The sequence below is a fragment of the Suricata suricatta genome, chromosome 3 (assembly GCF_006229205.1).
Source record: "Suricata suricatta isolate VVHF042 chromosome 3, meerkat_22Aug2017_6uvM2_HiC, whole genome shotgun sequence".
In the NCBI taxonomy this organism is placed as follows: Eukaryota; Metazoa; Chordata; class Mammalia; order Carnivora; family Herpestidae; genus Suricata; species Suricata suricatta.
In genome coordinates, this window is record NC_043702.1 from 138,597,786 (window position 1) to 138,619,077 (window position 21,292).

At 52.9% G+C, this 21,292-nt stretch overlaps 1 protein-coding gene across 1 annotated transcript; it reads right to left on the reverse strand.

The window, feature by feature from the left end:
* Window positions 1–14,011: 14,011 nt before the first annotated feature.
* NENF (neudesin neurotrophic factor) lies at window positions 14,012–21,290 on the reverse strand (the record flags this gene model as incomplete). The annotated part of the gene is made up of 4 exons (XM_029933375.1): window positions 14,012–14,578; window positions 15,742–15,845; window positions 16,580–16,640; window positions 21,174–21,290. Coding segments are annotated over 4 exons (459 nt in total), but the record flags the coding sequence as incomplete, so codon positions are not given.
* Window positions 21,291–21,292: the final 2 nt, after the last annotated feature.

Below are 21,292 nucleotides of genomic sequence, written 5' to 3' on the forward strand. Positions count from 1 at the left end.
CAGTCTAAGTAGTGCCGTGCTTTTTGGCTCTTTGTGGTTTGGTTGGTGATTTCGCCAGGGTAGCGCTGCCCGGCCGTCTGGTCTTCCCCAGCACGAGAAAGCTGTGTTGATGGGCCCTGCAGAGAAAAGATGAATGTTAGGCAAGCTTCGTTCAGGTGGGAGTTACAGCCCTGATGGCCGTGTTCAACGTTAAGGGATGAGCAATACGTATCAAATAGAGTCTTTAAACAGAAGGTTATTGATTGATTTTGTTGATGAAAAGTTTGTGTTCAGAGGCTCACAGGAACCTAACCCTATATTTTCCCCAGGGGCAGAGGTTCAGAATTTGCTAATTTACTGCTGCTAGAGACTCTGTAGAATATAACTACTTCAAATAATGAGAATCAACCTTATAGTTGCCTGGGCTCACCCCATTTAGCATATCAGGATCTCCTGGAATCTGTTTTTTTTTTTTCTTTTTTTCCTATTCCTTTTTAGTTTTTTAATGTGTATATATATATTTTTTTTAATTTTTATGTTTATTATTGAGACAGAAACAGAGCATGAGTGGAGGAGGGGTGGAGAGAAAGGAAGACACAGAATCCGAAGCAGGCTCCAAGCTCTGAGACATCAGCACAGAGCCCGATGCAGGGCTTGAACTCACTAACTGTGAGATCATGACCTGAGCCGAAGTCAGACGCCCAACCAACTAAGCCACTCAGGTGCCCCAATGTATATTTTTGAGAGAGAGAGAGAGAGAGAGACAGAGAGAGGGGGAGACACAAAATCTGAAGCAAGCTCCGGGCTCTAAGCTGTCAGCACAGAGTCTGACACAGGGCTCGAACTCATGAACTGTGTGAGATCATGACCTGAGTGAGACGAGGTTGGACGCCTAGCAGACTGAGCCACCCAGGCACCCCGCATCTGTGTTTTTCAAAGCACTGTAGGTGATTCCGATGCAGGGAGCCACTGCAGTGTACCTCAAAGTACCCATGTTAGACCTTTGGGTTCAGACAGTCATGATGGCCATCTTGAAATGACCTTCTGTCCAACTGGGTGGGAGGTGACATATAGGATGATGTGGGGAAAAGAACATAGGACCAATGAGGCATTAGGTCTCTGGAGTCTGTGTGACCTCAGCAAGTCATCTAATGTTCAGGGCCTGTTTCCCCACTCATAACATGAAGATAATAAAACCTACACAGGGTGGGATTTGCTGAGATTCAGACATGTCTTGTGAGCTAGAACTCCAGGAGTCCACCAGTATCTTTTGAGAAAGAACTCATTATAAGAGAAAAGGCAGGTGCTCTTGGCCAAGAGTGATGAGCACATTCCTGGGTGGGAAAGGAGAAAGGACAACTTGGGGAACCACTCAGTGTTGGTCACTCAGTTCTGCTTCTAGCCTGGCCCCTAAGGGTTTTCACTTGAAGAGACTACAGGCAAGGCTGCTTGACTAAGAACCTTGGTGAAACCCAGGGACCCAAGGCCACCACTATTGGAACAGCCCATATGGCCCCGGGCAGACACAGGATGTCTCCCCTCAAGGAAGGGTGACATGCACTATGGATGCCTGGCTCACCCTATGGGAGCTGGTACCTGCATGGCAGTGTTGCCCCCATTCCATCCTTCCCCCAGTCCCTTGATGTTGTACATTCTTGAGCTCTGGAGGCACGATGGCAGTTGCTGCAAATGTCACCTCAGAACGCTGAAGCTGAAGTAGGAAGGACCCAGCTCCTGAGCTTGGCTATGACATTTCCTTGGGATCACCCCAAAGGCAAAACCTGGAGGCCCTACACGGGCTGAGGGAGGCACAAAGCCCAAGGACTGTGAGTGCATGTTCATATGACCATTTTTTCATCCCGGACTTGCATGGCTGGGGAGATGGGGGTCCCCAATGCTTGAACATCGACCGAGCTGGTAGCTGTGAAAGATTCTGAAGAGGCGCAAAAAGGAGCTGCATGAACGCAAGGGCTTTTGATATCAGTCCTTTCAGAAACACCCCGTGGCAGGGTGGCACCCTTCATGGACTGGATCCAGGCGGACCCTTCGGGGGCATCTGCACGTCTGCACATATCTCAAAAGCCTGAGACACATGCTGTTGTACCCAGATTTTAATATCGCCCCCCAAAACCAGAGACCGCCAGGGAGGCCGAATCACGCATGCAAAAGCAAAGGGCTTTATTATGAATTTAGGCCTGGCCAGCCTAAACTCGGGCTCACAGACTTCAACAGCACACTGGATCCACGTGGAGCAAGCCCCCCGCATGGTGAGGTGGGGGCTTTTATGAGTTTGGGAAGGGGGAGTTACAGGAAATTGTGGCATAGGTATATTGACAGCAGGTTTAACCATTCATTGATACTTTTGATGGGGGCCAATCACGATACCTAGAGTATTGACCAATCACAGAGTGGGCCCAGGACCCTCACTCAGGGCGTGATTAGCCTTAGCCTCCATCTTTAGGCCTGCCCTTAGAAATGTTAAAGGTGTTAGCTGGCCTTTCCTGATTGGGCGTTACAAGGGTGGTCTGAGAAGCTGACACTTAGGCCTCCAAGGTCAGAGTCAATTTGATTCAGACCTGTCCTTACAGTGCCAATGGTGTTTACCCACACAGCAGGCCTGGTCTCTCTGTCAGCAGGGGTGTATTTTGCACAGTGTTTCTTTGTTTGCTTTTGGTTAAGAAACTGTATCTTTCCCCCACTCCCCACCCTCCCCACCAAAACCCAGGAGAGCTAAACAGCAGGAAAGAATGTCAGGGTAGAGAGCCAGTCCTGCCTGGTGGCCCAGCTTCCTGCCACCTCTCCCACCTGCTTTGTTCAGGTTCTGTCCTCTAGCTCTCCACTACCCACCCTTTCTTCTGAGACTGTTCTCCCACCCCTCCCCCCTGCTCCCTGCCACCCCCCATCAACCCCAGCTGCTCCCCAAACAATGCCTGTCACATAGCAGGTCCTCAGTAAATGCTGGGTTCCTTTTCTTCCTGGCCCCTTCCGTTTCCCCTCCCCTCCCCTCCCCTCCCCTCCCCTTCCCTTCCCTTCCCTTCCCTTCTTTTACCCTTCCCTCCCCTTTCCCTTCCCTCCCCTTCCCTTCCCTTCTCCTCCCCTTGCTATCAGGCTTCCCCTTAGGTTCCACATCCTGGGCTTTTCAGGTTGCAAGGATACAAAGACTCAGTCAACTCACTTCAGGAAGGGATTTGATTGGCAAGAAAAACAGGCATGGGAAAGTTCGAAACAGAAAACTCTTAAGGCCCTGAGGCAGTACATCTTTGTTCTTCCCCCAAAGGTCCCAGAGCCTCCTGTCATGTCTCTCCCACCTCTGCCCAGCTGCCCCCTCAGTCCCGCTTGCATTGGCCACCCAGCTCAAGAGTTTCACCTCACTGCCCTCAGCTCCCTCTGCTGCTGTGGTCCATTGGAATTTTCCAAAAGGGGACTGAGTGGTCCACCTTTTCAGGGCATGGTTGCTGGCTGACCAGCCTTGTGGGGCCGCTGCAGGGGCGTGTGACCTTGTGAATAAGTGACAGAGCGGCCACCCTGTGTGATAGTTGTGCAGCAGATCATCTGGCCTGGGCTTGGGGCATGGCCATTCCACACTCAAGGAGGAACAATCCTGAACCACCACCCCTTCCCCAGAACCTTCACAGGCACGAGGTGAGCCATAGAGAAGCCCGCGGCCTCACCTCCAGGGGGCGCTCTGCGGGCAGACCAGGCCAAGGGTAAGCCGCAGTTCAGCAGGGAGGCAGGGGTGGGGTGAGGTGAGGTGTGCCAGAGACAACTGGACTTGAGATGGTGCTTGTCTCCTGTCCCCTCACTGTCCCTTATCCCGGAGATGCTGAGGTCTGCACGGGGAGGAGCTGGGAACAGACTCTGACGTCTCCCAGGACAAACTGACTCTTCTCAGAGGACATCAGTTACTAACCCCCTGCGGGGGGTCAAAAAACTGCTTTTGCTCTTCCGCGAGACCACAATCCCCCAGGGACCAGAAAATGGTTTGGGCCACCTGACACTAATGTCAGAGAATGCTAAAAATGTGTCATGGAGGTGGCAGCTGCTGGACGCACCCCGAGCCCAGGGCTAGGCAACAACAGGCAGCGTTTGGAATTGTTAAAACTAAGACACAGGGTGCTCCCTGCAGGGGTTGAGACCCAAACGTCCGAGGAGGGGGCGCCTGCCAGCTCGGGGTGGGGGAGGGGCGGCAAACTTTCCCGAGTGTTGGGATCCTGCAAATTGGATTCTCTTGCTGCTGGCGGGGAAATGCCGGCGCCTGGGGAGGAACCGAAGGTAAATACGGGCGGCGGGCCTCCCCCTCCGGCTTTCCAGCCCCTCTAGCGCCTCCTGCTGGCACAGTCTGACAGGCAGCCGCGGGCAAGCCGTAGGTGGATTGTCCTGTGTCAGCCCCAGCATAGCAGAACAGAGAAGAGAGACCAACACACCCATGAGCTGCAGCTGGCGTCGGCTCTCTTGCACACGTGTGTGTCTGTGTATTTGTGTACACACAGACCACAAGCTTCCTCCCTGCAGACTGGATTGTGAGTCCTGCCCTGTGGGTATCAGAGCTGTCGACAAACTTCATGGCTCTGACTGACAGAGACTTCTCTGATTCTCAACTGCCAGCCCCTGGGCCCACATTACCACCCCACCGCCCAACAGCCCTCGGTTTGAGATCTTCTATCAAAAGGAAGCTCAGAATTCTCCGTCCCTGGAGGGACCTCTGGCAGGGGAGACACCACAGTGCCTGCCTCACCGTCCTGGAGGAGGACGTTGGGAGCTCAGAGAAAAGCCGGGTCTGTGCTACATTGCTCAGCGCGTATTAAACACAGTGGAACCCTGGTGCCAATGGAAGGTACACGCTAAAACCCTAATTCCCATCTCCTCTAACTGTTACCTCCTCAAAGAGGTCATCCCAGCCCACTGTGTCTCATCAGGGCCCCTGCCACCCTGTTGTTCTCCATCACCGTGTGTAGTCATTTCCTGCAGAGCATGTGTCGTGGACAACTCTGGGTTTTCGTGGTGTGTTTATTGCCTGTGGCCTCTAGTTAGCAACTCACAAGGGCAGGGCCGTGCTGGCTTCCTTCACCACCGCAGACTCAGGATCTAGCCCAGTGCCTGGCACATAGTAGGTCTCAATAAGGGTTTGTCAGATGCACCAAGTTAAAAGTATAAAATGTTCTAGGTGAGCCATGATGGACTGATGGGTGGTGGATCTATGAATTAGCGGTATAGGGGGCCTAACACTCTGAGAAGAACATTGTAGAAGGCAGTCGCTCTTCGTTTCCCGATCGGAAGCATGGCAGACAGGAGGATGGCTCTGCTGGGCTGGCGGGTTACTGGCCCCCCGGGGGGGACTGGAGCCTAAGCCAGTCTTCTCCCTCGTCATAACCTCACCTCCTCCACCCAGATGCACTGGGCTCACTGGATGCTGGTGCTGGTGTGAGGCGCGACCCCATCACCATCACGGGGGGGACATCTAAAAACCCCACTCTGTGGCCCCTGCCACTAGTTTCTGATTCTCTTAGGTCCCTAATTCAGTGTAACCTGCTGAGTCTCCAGAAACATGAACCTAAGTCCTGACTGCCACACATTGTAGGCTTGGGAAAGTTACTTAACCTCTCTGTGCCTTGATTTCTTCAGTTTACAGTGGAAATCCTAACAATCCCGACCTCAGAGGTTTGTTGTGAGGATCAGTGTTGTGTGCATACAGCTGCTGTTGCAATGCCCAAAGCAGTAAATACTGCATAAAATGTAGCTATTATTGTAACAAGTATCTCAGCACTAGCTAGCTGCTGACGTGGAGCATGGGGCGAGCATCCAAGCCTCCTGATCCTGGATCCAGTGTTCTTTCCAACACGTCACTCTGAATGTGCACACAGCATTCCCTCTGAGGCCAGATTCAACAAAGGAAACATATGGTCGCTGCCCTGGGACCCTTTAATCAAACCACATGGAAGAGAGACTTGCACCTGAGATCAGAGAGCAGATCTGACCCCTGGAGAACTGATACCCGGAGAACCCAGGCATTCAGCTTTTGGGTCCTTTGAGAAGCCTCTGGCTCCTTCCGTTAGCATTTCATTACGGAAATATTGGGAACCAAAAATAGAAGTTCTTGAGGGGAGCTTAATCCTCAGGGCTTTACAAAACAGCTGCTGAAGAGTTCCATGGATCAACCACCAGGAGGCGCTCTTGCCACACGCAAGGGGTCACGGGTGGGCCGAACGCTTCCGTGAAGATCTCCTCATCCCTCCGCACCTTCAAGCCCCAGCCTTGTCACGCTCAAGACCCTCGTGGCTGGGGTCCTCCCAGATCACCAGCTCCTGGAGCTGGGGGAACCTTTTGGCAGCTCAGCCTGCCGCTCCCCTCCTTCGAAACCCCTTAAGAGCAAGGAGCGTTGTTGTATTTATTTTCCTGCCCTCATTTTTCCTGGCTTCTCTCCCCACGCAGCCCCTCCCCACCCCACCCCCAAGACCAGGACTGCTGCCGGACACATAGGGGGCAGGAAATACACACATGGTTCGTTGGTGCATGGATATGTGAAATCTGGCAAAATTAGTAAGTTGTGAAAAGGAGACTGCCTGAGTTTGACAAGATGGTGGGGACCAGATGGAGGGTTATAGCTGCCGGTTAGGGGACAATCATGGCTACATGGGAAAGATGGATGGGAGAGCTCAGGCAGGAAGGTAACAGATGTGTTTCTGGGATCCGGCTCCTGAGAGACTGCTCAATGCTGAGGTCAAACCCTTACCCCAGGGCCCTGGGCAGCAGTAGCAGGAATAAGCAGAGACTAGCCCAAGTGGCCCCCAGCCATGGCACCGCAGGTCCCATGGCCATTGTTAGCCTCCCCCGTCTTTGAGGTGGCTTGTAGCTGCCACCATCAGGCTATGAGCTCTGCAGGTGGGCCTAGATCACACCACCTCCCTCTGGGTGATGCCCCGGGGCTCAGCCCCCTGATCCCATACCACACATCCTTAGCCCAAAGGAGCCTCTTTGAAGAGAACCTCAGGGATTTCAGAGTCTCTGCCGCCAGACCAGCCTGCAGCATCTTGGTTCCACCTGCCCTGGGATGGGACTCCCCTGGCCGACCTGATGTCCAGGTAGAACGAGGCAGAGTGAGAAGCACACAGGACGGAAGAGTTGGGTTGGAATGCCAGGAATCTAGGACCTCGTCCGCAACAGAAGTGTGGTTTCCCTGGCAGGTTACCGGCTCTTCCTGAGACCCAGTTTGTCATCTGCAGAATGTTCGAACCTCCTTGCAGAGGGTCTAATGAAATAGCAAATACCTAGTGCCGACACATGGCCCATGCCAAGTGCGTGAAGTGCCACGTTTGTAATGTCATCGACTCAGCAGGGCACTTGGGCAAGAGGCCCGTGGCCACACTAAGGAGCCAAGTGAGTGGGCAGAGGAGGCAGGAAGCAAGGGCAGCCAGGAGGGGTGAATACAGGGGTGCACTTGGCAGAGTGGAGGTGAGCACAGCCAGGAAGATGCGGCAAAGTCAGTCTCCCAGGACAAGGGGGCATGAGAGTGGAGCCAAAGGCTGGCTCACGACAGGGAAGAGACGGCTGCAGCATGATTGGCCCCAAATAAAGCCACACCTTCCAAGCACCCCTGGAAACCTTGGGCCTCCCCTTCCAAACACCTCAGGGTCTCACTCCAGGTCCTGATTCTGACCTTCTGCTCTGAGCTGCTGGCTTTCCCCACTCGGAGCTTCTCCTGGATCCCGGCTTCCCCAGGACAGTTCACAGATCACTCTGGTGTCACCCTTTGGCAGTGCTTTTCTGTTCTCTCCTCCTGCCCCCATGGGCAGCTCCTGCCCCCTGACTCCCACACCCCAGGGGCTCAGCCCATGGAGCCTCAAGCCCTGGAGGCGTCCTAGAGGGGAGCTGGTGTGCACAGAAGGGGGGCTCAGGCAGGGCTGAGATTGAGCAGTGGGGGAAGGTTGGCGAGAACAAGACTGTGGGCCTGGTTGGAGGGTAGGGGATGGGCCCAGAGCCAGGGGGCTGAGGACTTGGGCAGAGGGCCAGACAGACCAGATGAGGCCTGGGACAAGCTCAGCACAATGGACACACCTGATATGAGGCCTCTGGCCCCAAGACGGAGTCTCGTGCTGGAGGCCTCATCTGGATCGGGCCGGGCAGCCAGGGAGAGGACAGAGGGAGCAACACAGGGACTGAGAGCAGTGCCTTGTATGGGTAGATGGGTGATTCCTCCAGCTCATTTTTTTCCCTTTGAGCTTCAGAGCAGGTGGTCCCCAGGAAGCCCAGAGACGAGGAGAGGCAGCTCAAATGGGCCCCTGGCCTTGCCCAGGGCAGGATCGCTGCCAGTTGGAGCGGGCTTTCTTTTCCTCCCGGTCTCAAGGCTTTCCAAGATGGTCCGTGCTGGTTACCATCTGCTGTGGTGGTTGCCGGGGGAACCACTTACTATTTTTGTACGTTGCCCACATGACTGGGCTTTGGAAAGGCTCAGGCACGGTCAGTCCAAGAGTAATCCTGGAGGTGATGCCCAATGGGCTCCAACCGGAGACCTCAGTCAGAGGGTGGGAGTTGTTGTGGGACCCCAGGATGGGGCCCAGAATTCCAACCTCCATCCCTGAGTGTAGGGGGAGGGCGGCCACCAAGGAGGGGGGTACCCCATGTGCAGGAGAACCAACCCATTCACTCATCAAACACAAAGTGCTGGGCATTCGTTGTGCTAGAGGGGGAGAGATAGCTGAGAACAGGGCAACTGGAGCTTCCTTGATGAGTTGATATATCTCAGCCGAGAGAAGGTTCTGTAGGTGACATGGGCAAGAAGGAAGTGATAGAGTAGGCAGTAGTTTGAAGAGCATTCCAAGCAGAGAGAACAACATGTACAAGAGCGCAGGGGACATTTCGAGAAAGACATCTTCTGGAACTGAAGTCACCTGACTTCTAGAGTGTGAGATAGGGTCTAACCCCCGGGGAAGTGGAAGTGAGGCAAGGACCCCAACCATCAGGTGGGGTGAGGGGGGGCAGGCTGCCCCACAGTGGGTACGCCTGGGCGCACCTGATACCAGACCTCTGGAAACACGACTGCAGTCCAGGCAATCCTCTGCGGAGAGGTGGACACGTTTCCCCACTGCCTGTGGGACTCTGGGGGAATCTCCAGGCGTCTGAGAAACCAGAGTCTGACCTGCAGGAGCGAGATTCCATCAGGGCAGCCGGGTCACTGCTCGAAGTTCTGGGCTGAGCAGCACGTGTCCAGGGAAGGGACGGGAGCGTGCTGAAGCTGGCCACCCTGCCTTATTCTGACCCAGCCTGTTGCCGAGACCCTCGATGCAGAACCGAAGGTTTCTTCTTGTGTAGGTCCATGAGCCTGCTGGGAAGTCCAAGAAGCCATCCATCCTTGAGGTGGGGTGCGACAGAATGGAAGGGGAAGAAACCACGAAAAACTGAGCACCTACCAGGTGTTATGAATCTGCTCGGCACCTCACAACCTGACACACCCGGGGCTAGCCCCAGCCTTGTGAAATGGGCATTTGGTCTCCCATTTTAAAGATTAGGAAACGGAGGTTCTGAAGGGCTAAATAACTTGTCCAGGATTCTAGAGGTGGTAAGCAATGAAACCAGGAGTCACACCCAAGTCAGTCTGACCCTAGAACCTGTCTCTTTCCACAAGACAAATGCAATGCACTTCACACCTGCTGTGAGCCGGGCATTAAGCTAAGCACTGGAAACCCAAAGACAAGATGTAGTCTCTCTTGTGAGAATTGGGTGAGATCATGTGCAAAGGACCTGTGGCAGACTGTATTTTTCTAAACTGGCCTGGTGCCCCTTGGTTCTGGGTAGGACTGATGAGTAGCAGCAACACTGCCTGATGCTAGATGTGGGGTCATAAAAGGAGGCACAGCCCAGCCACGGGCCATGAGAAGTCATGCGTGGAGAGAAATGTAGCTCCCTGCCAACAGCCAGCCCTAACCCGCTGGAAACATGAGTGAGCCAGCCTTCATCATTCCAGCAGAGGCCTCAGACAGCAGGGATGGACACACATTCCAATTGCGCCCTCTCTGAGTTACTGACCCACAGAATCTCTGATCATGAGGAATAGCCATTTCCCACCAGTAGGCTCTGGGGGTAATTACTTACACAGCCATCCTCATGGAATGAGACTTCATAAAGTGCTTTCATGCGTAAGATGTTACTAGTAAACCTGAGGTTGACATAGGGCGATCGTGTTGGTGTCTGAGCAAGCCAACTTGGGGCTTACCCTGGGTTCTACCCCTCCTGGGGAGGGGCTTGTGTGCAGGGACACACATGTGGGAAATGATCCATGGGATCTGGCTCAGGGCCTCCGAGTGGGGGGAGTGGCTCTGGGGAGTGCTACTGAGCTGATTGGCCTCTGCTGCAGCTGGGGCCCAGCACCACCTGAGAGCCCTGGCCAAACCCTCGGAAGGAGCCCCAGGGTAGGGGAGGGGCCTGCTGACTCCAGCCCCTATTGGTGGAGGGTTTTCGGAGAGGGTTCAGAGCCTGGCGCTTGGCAGATGGAATGCCCTAGAACGCTTAGAGAGCTTGCTTGGCAAAGGAGCCCAGAGAAGATGCAGACCCTGGCCCTGAGAAATTACACCACGTGTGCTGGCCTGACAAGCTGCGAATTGGAGCGTTATAGGTGAGTGACACATCCTGGTGTTAAGTAATCTGCTGGGCGGTACTTCCACACGGTGTCCTGGACGGAGGCCTGCAGGGCCAAACTCTGCCTGGTCAATTTCCCCACCTCCAGGAGGCATCCTGCCTCGCCTCCCTGGAAAGGCCTGCGCAGTTTCAGGCCTGTGGGAACCAGGCCCTCGGGTCCTCAAAGTCACGTCGTTTAGCAGCAGGCCCTGAGGGTGATCCCAATCACAGGGATCCTGAGGGAGGGGGCTGGGGGCAGGGCATCTACTGCCTTCAAGGAGCCGGGGCTCTGGGCACGCATTTCCAGCTTCAGCCCCTTGCAGAAGCGTCTCAGGAACTGACAGTGCCCCAGCAGGCTGTGCTTTTTGGAGACTGAGGCTTTGAGAAGCAGCCTTTTGAAGGAAGCCAGTGCAGAGGGTGAGGTTGCTTCATTCAGACCCTTAGCTTTTCTCCTAGAAGCGAATGATGTGGTGAGGAGGCCCCTGGAGCAGGTGTGTAAAGAAGAAGGCTTTCTGTCCAGGGGCAGGCTGGGACCTGGGGCGAGATGCCCTCTGCCTGACCTCACCGCTAGGACCTGGGTTGCTGGTCAGGGCCAGCGCTCACCGCTCTGGAACATTCAATACTTAGTGGTCTTATTTTCCAAATGGAGAACAGGGCTCCTTGCTTCAGGCCCTTGTTTCCTGCCCGTTAAGCCTTTAGGCCACTTCTTCCGTGTTATGCAGGGGAGCTGGCTTGTGCCACCTGCCAGGGAGGACGGGCCCAAGCAGCTGTGGGCCCTGGAACACAGAGAGGGAGGGGGTATCAGCACTCTGGGTGCCTGGGTACGGGGAGGAGCTCCAGGAGAGGCTGTGGAAGAGGTGTGCCTCTGGGAAGGAACTTCCATTTAGGTAGGAAAGGAATTCACCAATCGTGTCCATATCAACAATGCTTTGATGCAGGGTGCCTACTGTAGACCAGGCATCAAGCTTCCCTCCTGAGAGGCTGAACTTGAACTTGTACGGGGTCTGGCTGAGGACCCAACCCCTTTCCACTCCCCCGTTGCCTTTCCTTCAGCTTTCTCTTCTGGGCTAAGTGTCGTAGCTCCTTTCTTCCTTCTTCATCCCAAGTCTGCTGGGAGGAGGCCTGGCCTCAGCGGCTGAGTACAGTTTGGTTCTCGCATTTTCTCTGGATGGAGGAGTTTCCTGGGCTCTGGGGCCTTCCTCGCAGAAGCTGCAGAGTCCAGGAAGGTTGGCCACCTCCAGGAGTGTCTGTGCTGGACCCTCAAGGCTCTCCTGTTGGGGGGAGACGGGCTCATACCTACGCAGTTATAGCCATGCAGGTGAGTGCTAAGCTTTTGGGGACCCCAGAGGAGGTGTGTCTATATGGAGTCTTTTAAGGATATAAGGCTTGAAAGCAAAGAAAACAGGGGCACCTGGTTGGCTCAGTCAGTTAAGCATCCAACTCTTGGTTTTGGCTTAGGTCATGATCTCACGGTTTGTGAGTTCCAGCCTTGTATTGGGCTGTCACCAGTGTAGAACCTGGTTGGGATTCTCTCTGTCCCTCTCTCTCCACCCCTCCCATGTGCTCTCTCTCTGTCTCTCAAAAATAAATAAAAAGTTTAAAAAAATTTTTTAAGGAAAAAAAGAGAGCAAAAAGAACATGACACACCACTGTGGCAGTAGGGGTAAGTAGCACAGCAGACACGGGATGATGCCGATCTCCAGGCCAGCCTGTGTCCCTCCCCTGAGCTGCACCCACCCTGTGTGGAGCCTGTGGGGGCTGCCCAGGTTTCTGTGTGCTCCGTCCTGGAATCTGTAAAAGACACGCTGATTCAGAGGAGACCCTTGCTCGGGGTGCAGAGGGGCGGTGAACTGGGCAGGACTGCCCCAGGATAGAGGAGCCTGAGGCCCTGAGGGAAAACTGCTCCTTAATGGGGGCTGGGGGAGGGGGAGGGGAGTGGCCGTCCTGGAAAGCTCCTATCGAACAGAATTTGGAGCCTTGCCCACCCTGCAGACAAGGCTGTACGGAACAGAATCCTACCCCGATGATGTGGGAAGTGGGTGGCACGTAAGGAAAAGAAGTCGTTTCTCAGGTGAAGTTTCCAAGGACTTGTAACCATTTGTCTGCATTCATACATCGTTTGTTTTGGGGCCACATGTTCCCATACAGACTACCTTGGCCACATGAAAGACTTTCTGAACTCCAGGCCAAAGTCCTGATAAGTTCCAGGCCCATTATTCTTGGGGTGGGGGTGGGGGGTGGCCACCAAGCTCCCAGCTTCTGAGTGGGACCCAGGACTTCACCAGGAGAATCTCGAGTCTGGACACACGAAACAAGAAAGCAGAGGTCAAACCTGGTCCTCAGGAAGGCTCTGGTGGGTTGTCCCTGAGGTGACAGGTGAGGCAGAAGGTGGTGTTCCTCACAGTACATCTGGGCCCATCTGTACCAGTCTTCTGGGGAGGCTTATTAAGAATTCAGTGCCCAGGGGGCTCAGTCGATTAAGCATCTGACTTCTGCTTTGGTCATGATCTCCTGGTTCCTGGGTTTGAGCCCCGAGTCGGGCTCTGTGCTGTCAGCTCAGAGCCTGATGCGGGGCTCAAACTCACGAACATAAGATCTGACCTGAGCCGAAGTCTGAGGCTTAGCCGACTGAGCCACCCAGGAGCCTCCAGAGATAAATATTTTTTAAAAATTCAGTGCCCAGGCCATGTTCTAGAAATACAGAACCATGAGCCCTGGCAGTGGGACCCAGAGCCAGCATTTTGAACAGTCACCTTAGGAGATTCTTCTGCTTAGGGTAAAAATTCTCTCTTGGGAGTAATCACTATTTATTTTACGTCAAAGAAATTCATCTCTAATGTAAAATTTCCAGGATGCATCTAACACAGGGTTTCTCAGCCTCCACACATTTGACCTTTTGGACCAGATAATTCTTTGTCTGGGGAGTGAGGGGTTTTCCTGTGCATTGCAGGATGGTTAACATCTTTGGACACTAGATACCAATAGAATCCTACAGTTGTGAGAACTAAAGATGTAACAGTATCTTCAGACATTGCCAGTGTCCCTTAGAGGGAACCCCCCCCTTGCCAAAAGGGATGACATCCTTAGGAAATCTGCCCTGAGCGCAGCATATTGTCTGCTTTCCCCGTGCTTGGGACACCCTCCAGGCCCACAGGGCCCTCGGCCCTCCTCCCCGCTTTCCAGCTACAGATGGGGCTGAAGCCGATTCACACAGTCAGTCTCTCCTGGGTGTAGTGGGAAGCCAGACCTTCAACACCTCCCTTTACTGTTCCTACCGCTCCCGCTGGTCTTCCCTGCTCCTGCCATCACCCCTGCCTCACAGGCGGGGGACACAGAGGGCGGGACTGTGAACGGGCAGGTACAAGGCTGCCCCTCGAGTGGCACAGAGGAGGCATCGAGGGAGAGGGTGCGTGTGGAAGAAGTCTTCTCTTGTGAAAACACGAAGTTTATTTTGTGCTTATTCTAAAACCAACGTGGCCACAGCAGAAAACTCGGCACGTACAGGAAAGTGGACATATAAAGAAGAAATAAGTCACGGTAATTCCGCTGCCCAGACAGCAACATGGACCCTAGGAGGGCGCCCCCCACTTGGCCGCTATGCCCACCCCAGCTGGTGTCTGGGCTGATGGCCCGTGGACAGAACACTGGACCGGGGACAAGAACAAGCGCCCAGCGTTCCGGGTTCAATGTCTACTTCGTTCACGTCCGGGGGACCAGAGGCTCAGGCAGCCTGTTTCGCAGGAGATTTGGCACCTGGGGGTTTCTCTGTGCCCCGCCTCCGTCCCATCAAGAATGTGCTCCGGCAGAGGGAGTATCAGAACTCGTCCTTTATGTCAAAATGGGGCTGGTCTTCGGGCTTGAAGTCCAGGTTGGGGCTGCCGTCCTCAAGGAGTATCCTGCGGGCCGTGTAGCCCACGATTGGGTATTTGGCTTTGTACACTTTGGTGAAGACGTCATCCAGGGATTTCAGCTCCTCGGCTGTGAGGCCCGTCTTGGGGGAAAAAGGCCCAAAGGCAACACGAAAGGCCGAGGGGGGGGGGAGAAGGAGGGGGAGATGAGTGAGTTGTGCCTCATACTGGACTCTGACCGACCAGCCCTACTCCTCCCACACCCCTAATGCCAGAGAAAAAGTATCTCAACTAACCAACTGACTTTTTAAGACATAGCCCTGTGGCAGGGGGAGGGGGCCTGGGGGGCGGGGGTGGTGCAGGAGTCAGGCTTCATCATGTCTTGCCATTTGACTAATGTAGGAATTCAAGACCCTCCAGTGAGGGGCGCTTGGGTGGCTCAGTTGGTTAAGCATCAGACTCTTGGTTTCAGCTCAGGTCATGATCTCATAGTTTGTGAGTTCGAGCCCTTATATAGGGCTCCATGCTGACAGTGCAGAGCCTGTGGAGGTTTCTCTCCCCCCGCCCCCCACCCCCGTTTCTCTCTGCCCCTCTCCCCACTGGTGCTGTCTCTGCCTCTCTCAAAAATAAATAAATCAACTTAAAAAGAAAACCTCCAGTGAACACCCAGCCTCAGGCAGGATGGGGCACACTCTGCACTTACCTCCTTTTCACTGCTCTCTACACAGTCCTCCCACTATAGATTCATACACCCTCCCCTCTCCTTGATTCCTCAGGGTAATCAAGCTGTAATGTTATGGTTCAAGAGTCTGACTTATCTGAGCACAACTGGGGTGAATGCCAGCCCCTCTGGTGGGATTGTGGAGACGCTGAAATGGCTTTTGCCAATGCTGTTTCCTCCTTCAAAGAAATATGAACACAGGGGTACTCTGCTTCTCAACCTTGTTCATACCCTGAGCGGCCTGGTGCGTGGGTGTCAGAGACCAACAGCAAATCTGGAAGAGACTAGGGGTGGTGGGTACAGACCGCAAGGGGGACGGGGCTGCCAAGGCTCTGTGAAGATCACGGAGTTTGGTCACAAGTTCACAAGAGTTTGCACTTGACTCTGTGGGCGGTGGGAGTCATGGAAGGTTTCTGAGTAGGAGTGGCAGAGTAAGATACCTACTTTAAGAAAACAGTTGGCTACCCTGGGAGTGGACTGGAATATCAATAGGCTAGTTAGGAAGCTTGGCTCTTTCCCAGCAGTAAAACAAAGCCACAGTCAAGGGGACGGGACATTTTGACAAAGGCTCATAACCTGGCTCACAGTGTCATGGGTGAGGTCTGAAGGATCGAGGGACATCTTGGCCACCCCTCTGGTGGAGTCCTTCCCAGCCAAGGCATTGTAGGGGGCTCCTCGTCCATAAAACTCTGCAGTGGGGAAGAAACAGGGAGGGTGTGAGTGTGCACGTGCCCGGGAACAGCCAGGGCACTGTATGTGCCAGGGGTTGGGGGTCCTGAGACCCAATCCAATGCTGAAAAAGGCTGCAGGTCAAAGGAGATGGGAAGCAGTGAAGCCATCTGTCTGGATTCCACTGATTCAGAATATGGAATAAATCCCACAAGCTGGGTGGAGGGGTGATTTTTTTAAAAATATGGAATGAAAATAATCTCTGAAAAATATTTAAAATGCAAACAAGAAAAATGTCCAGTCTTCTTAAATGTTGGCAGAAGCCAAGCCTGCTTCTATTCAACATCTTTTGTTTGGTAGACAATGAAACACAACAAAACTACCTCCCTGATATCTGCCATTACCACCAGAGAAACCATGAAATGGCATTAAAATGTCTGATCTTGTTCTATGATCCCAATGCTTTGCAGAGCAACACTTTTCTTCTTGTTGCTTCAACTATGGTAAGTCATCAAGTTTGAATTTAATCGCATAGGCAGCAGGGAGCCACAGAAGGTCCTTGAGCAAGAGCATGACGTTGTTAGAAAAACACTGTAGCAGTACAACAGTGTGGCAGTAAAACACTGACAGATTGTTAATTCAATCTGAGGGAAAGGGACCCAGCCAGCGTTCTTCCCCTTCCTTTGCATACCCGGCACCCACTCTGGCTGCCAAGTTCCCCAGAAGTAAGGATCCATAAAGCTGAGCCACTTACCCTTTCCAGAAGTGACATCAAACACCACTCCTTTCACTGCCATGTAGATGGGCTGATCTTCCTAGAAAGCAGGGGAGAAGCTGTGAGGGGGAGCGCAAGAGCCCAGTTCCTCCAGCCCACATGAGCGACATCGCTTCCCGCCACGGGCCATGCAGACAGCCGCAGGTGAGGTGTAAAGCAGCCTTCCCCGAGCCGGTCCTTAGCAAGTCCGTCCCCGTCAGGAGCGTGCCCGCCCCTGCCCACTGTCACGTCTGCCCACAGACTTCAGAAAGGTGTTACAAAGTATCATGACGACCCTACGGCAATATCTTTCTATAAACAAACCATAGGCAAACCAGAGACTGAAGCAGCCCTGCACAGATGAGAATTCAAAGGATGAATTATTCACATCAGCCCAAATTCCCTTGCATCTTTGTCAATGTGCCTACGTGGATGGAATCGGTATGAATGATCCATCTTTCGTTTTGCCTCTTATATGTAAATTGCTTTGTATACACGTTCTCCTGTATCGAAATTACCAAAACAGTCCCTTAAAACAGCTCTATCTTACGTTAGTGCTACTGCACTCCTGTTTGTTCAGCTCTTCTGTTTTGGGTATTTGGGTTCTTTCCAATTCCTTAAAACTATAAATGGTGGGATTATGCGTATCTTTCTACAAGCTACTTTATAGTTTGATGAGTTATTTCCTTGAGGCATGCCATACATGGAATTCCTGGACCAATATGAGCATATGAACAATGTAATCAGTTTTATTAAAAATTTAACCAGTGTGTCCTTCAAATATAAACATATAAAATAAAAAATAAAGTTTATTTATTTATTTTGAGAGGGAGAGAGGGAGGGAGGGAGAGAATCCCAAGCAGGCTCTGCACTGTCAGCACAGAGCCTGAAGTGGAGTTTGAACTCACAAACCATGAGATCATAACCTGAGCCGAAATCAAGAGTTGGACACGTAACTGACTGAGCCACCCAGGCGTCCCTTTTCAACATTTAAATATTTATCTCCTCACAAAACTATACATTAAGGCATAAGTGCGAAGAAGAGGTCTCAGCAAAGGGGTAGGAAGGAATGCTGAACATAAACTCCTAAGTTAAACTACATTTCTTTTTTGTTTGTTTGCTTTTTAATGTTTATTCATTTATTTTTGAGAGAGAGAGACAGAAAGAGAGAAAGAGGGGGGGACGGGCAGAGAGAACCCCAACCAGGCTCTGCTATCAGTGCAGAGCCCCACTTGGGGCTCAAACTCACAAACAGATCATGACCAGAGTTGAGATCAAGAGTTGCATGCCTAACTGATGGATCCACCCAGGCGCCCCCAAAATAAAATCTTCATCTTGTTTTTCTAAATGTTTATCTTTGAGACAGAGAGAGAGAGACAGAGAGAGAGAGAGAGAGAGAGAGAGAGAGAGCGAGCGAGCATGCTAGCAGGGGAGGAGCAGAGAGAGAAGGAAACAGAGAATCTGAAGCAGGCTCTGTGCTGATGGCAGCGGCCCGATGTGGGGCTCAAACCCACAAACGGTGAGGTCATGACCTGAGCTGAAGTCAGAGACTTAACCGACTGAGCTACCAGGCACTCCTCCAAATAAAATCTTTTTTTTTTTTTTAATGTTTAATTATTTTTGAGAGAGAGAGAGCGCGCACCTGCCTGCGCCAGTGAGGGCGGGGCAGAGAGAGGGAGACATAGAATGCCAGGCAATCTCCAGGATCTGAGCTGTCAGCACAGAGCCCAACGTGGGGCTCAAACTCATGACCTATGAGATCATGACCTGAGCTGAAGTTGGATTAATCCACTGAGCCACCCAGATGCCCCCAAAAATAAAATCTTTAAAATAAAATAAAACAAACCTTTTTGATTTTCAGAGCTTATTTGATTTTTGAATTGCAAAAGAGGATTATGGACCTGTTATACTGTCTTTTACTTATATCTTCAATAACAAGCTAATAAAAATGGCAGCCAAGATTTATTAAGGCTTACTGTGCTAAGATTACTGCTGGCCTAGCCAACGCACTTTGCATGTCACTGTCTCATTTAATCCTCAATCCTATATAGAGGAGGAACTCTTGTTATAGCCATTCTCATGGTCAATTTTATGTGCCAACTTTGATCAACTACAGTATCTAAGTGCTGCTATGAAGATACTCTGTAGATGTGATTGACACCTACAGTCAGTTGACTTTAATATATAGATACTGAATAATCTGGGTGGGCCTACCTGCATCAATTGACAGGGCTTAAGACAGAATTGAGGGGGCGCCTGGATGGCTCAGTCAGTTAAGCGTCCAGCTTTGGCTCAGGTCATGATCTCACGGTTCGTGGGTTCGAGCCCCGTGTCAGGCTCTGTGCTGACAGCTAGCTAGAAGCCTGGAGCCTGCTTCAGATTCTGTGTCTCCCTCTCTCTCTGACCCTCCCCTGCTTGTGCTGTCTCTCTCCGTCTCTCAAAAATAAATAAAAACATTAAAAAAGAAAAAAAAAGGAACAGAATTGAGGTTTCCCGGATGAAGAAGAAATTGTGCTGGCGGGCTGGGACCTCAGCTCCTGCCTGGGGGTTTCAGGCCTGCTCTATGGATTTTAGACTTGCCCAGCCAGCATGCATGAGAACATAAACCAATTCCTGCAATAAGTCAAATATGTTATCTGCTACTGGTTCTGTTTCTGGTGGACTCCTGACTGAACACGGTAGAACAGGGACTCACAGCCAGGTACGGCCCAAAGGTATAAGGCTCGAGCTAGGGTAGCATATAATGTATCATACAAATGACACTTCTGAGAGTGAACGGGGGGTACTGTTACTAATCATCCCAACAACAGGCATAAACCAGAACCATCTAGGGCAGACCAGAGCACAGCAAGGCTCTACTCTCTACTCAGCTGTACTCTACAGCCCTTCTCCCCCCTCTCTCTGCTTACAGACCCCAAAACAATTCTCCCCATCTCAAGCTTCCCTCTCTACTTCCCTTGGTTAAGTATCAATTCATAACGTCAGCATACCAAGCGTCTTTTCTGCATCCTCATCCTGCAGCCCCTGGAGCTGTTGTTTTGCGTACCCTCGACCTTGAACTCTCCTCTCTTGGATTCTGTGCTGGGGGTCCCCAGGTTCACCACCACGTTTGAAGATTTACTAGAAGGGTCACAGAACTCAGCACACAGTCGTACTCAGAGCTCAGATTTATTACAGCCTTACAGAAGGATACACAGCCAGATAAGAGAAAAGGACGGAAGTAGAGTCTAGAAGAATCCATGTGCAGACTCCCTTATGTTCTCTCTTTCCCATGAGGGGTAACATACCACACCCTCTTCCTCCAGCAACACAACACAGAACACGTGTGTAAGGTTTCTGCCCAGGGAAACCCATTGGACACTCAGGGCCCAAGGTTTTCCTTGCAGCTAGCCATGTAGGCCCTCTCTGCCCGGCGTGTTCAACATAAGTACACTGTATAGAAAGCCCAGACTGAGCCACCCTTATCAGTTAGGGAAGTGTGGAACACCCTGGAATTCCAGGCACCAGCCAAGAGCCACTCTTGCCAGCGGGCCTTTCTAAGGAGAGCAGGCCTGTTACGTTAACTCTTTTCTGCACAGGGTCCTGGATCCTGTATCATCCGGTTCCCTGCTGCCCTGAAAGATGTGTCCCTTAGCATCTAGTCACATCCTGTCTCCTTCCCTCTGTGTTCTCTTCCACTCGGTTTAAAACCAACATCTCTTAACAGTGATATTCAAACTAGCATCATTGCCAGGTTTCTGACCCCCTTGGGAACTTAGTCGAAGGCTAGCTATCTTAGGGTTAGGGAGCCCAGGCTGGAGGGTTTCAACAAGAGAACACCGGGTCCCTTCCTTGTTCTGTCACTAACTAGTGGCATGCCTTGGTTTCCTCATGCGTAAAAGCTGGAGATCAGCGCTGACATGTCATGCAGGGTACAGGGATCTCCTCACCGAGCCCAGATCAGCCCCGCTATGGCCCTTCTGTGCAGTATCTTATTCCCACTCTCCGCAGGCATTACACTGGGCCCCAGCAGCCCAAACAGACGGGGGCTTGCGAGTTCTCCGGACACCTCCAGACGACTGACTGATGTGTGTGTGTTGGGGGGGGAGGGGGGGCGGTCTTTGTCCCTAACCTCCGATCTCTTGCTCTGTCCTCTCCTCCAGCTTCTGCTCAGCCCCACCGGCGAAGGCACTAAAAGTGGGTTGGAGGAGTCAGGGCAGGAAAACTGCGTGGGGGAAGCCTGGCTCATCCCCGGGCCTGACCTAGTTCCCACCTTAACCCAGAAAGCAGGTTTTACGTTCCTCCCTCCCTCCTCCGCCACTTGCCCCAAAGAGTCGGCAGAAGTGACTGCCCCCCGTTGCAGCTAACAACTCCCAGAAGTTACGAGGTTCCAGGACGGGCCATGGGCCGCCACACGCCCCAACCGGGCCGTTCGCCGCCAGGGAGGGGGCAGCGCGGGGCGGGGTGTGCGGGCTGCACGCAGGGGCTAAGCGGGGCGCCCCGATGGGGGAGGACCCCCGTGTCCCTGCACGGCCGTCGGCCAGGGCCAGGAAGCCCGCAGGCCTCGCGCCCAGCTCGGGGCCCACGCCTCCCTCAAGGCCTCCCGTCCGCTCACCTCCTCCCCGCTGTAGCGGGCCAGCTCCTCCTCCGTGAAGAGCCGCACCGGGGGCCCCCGCTCGGCGGGGCGCGGCGCCTGCCCGGCCCGGGCTGCTCGCAGCCCGGGAGCCAGCGCCA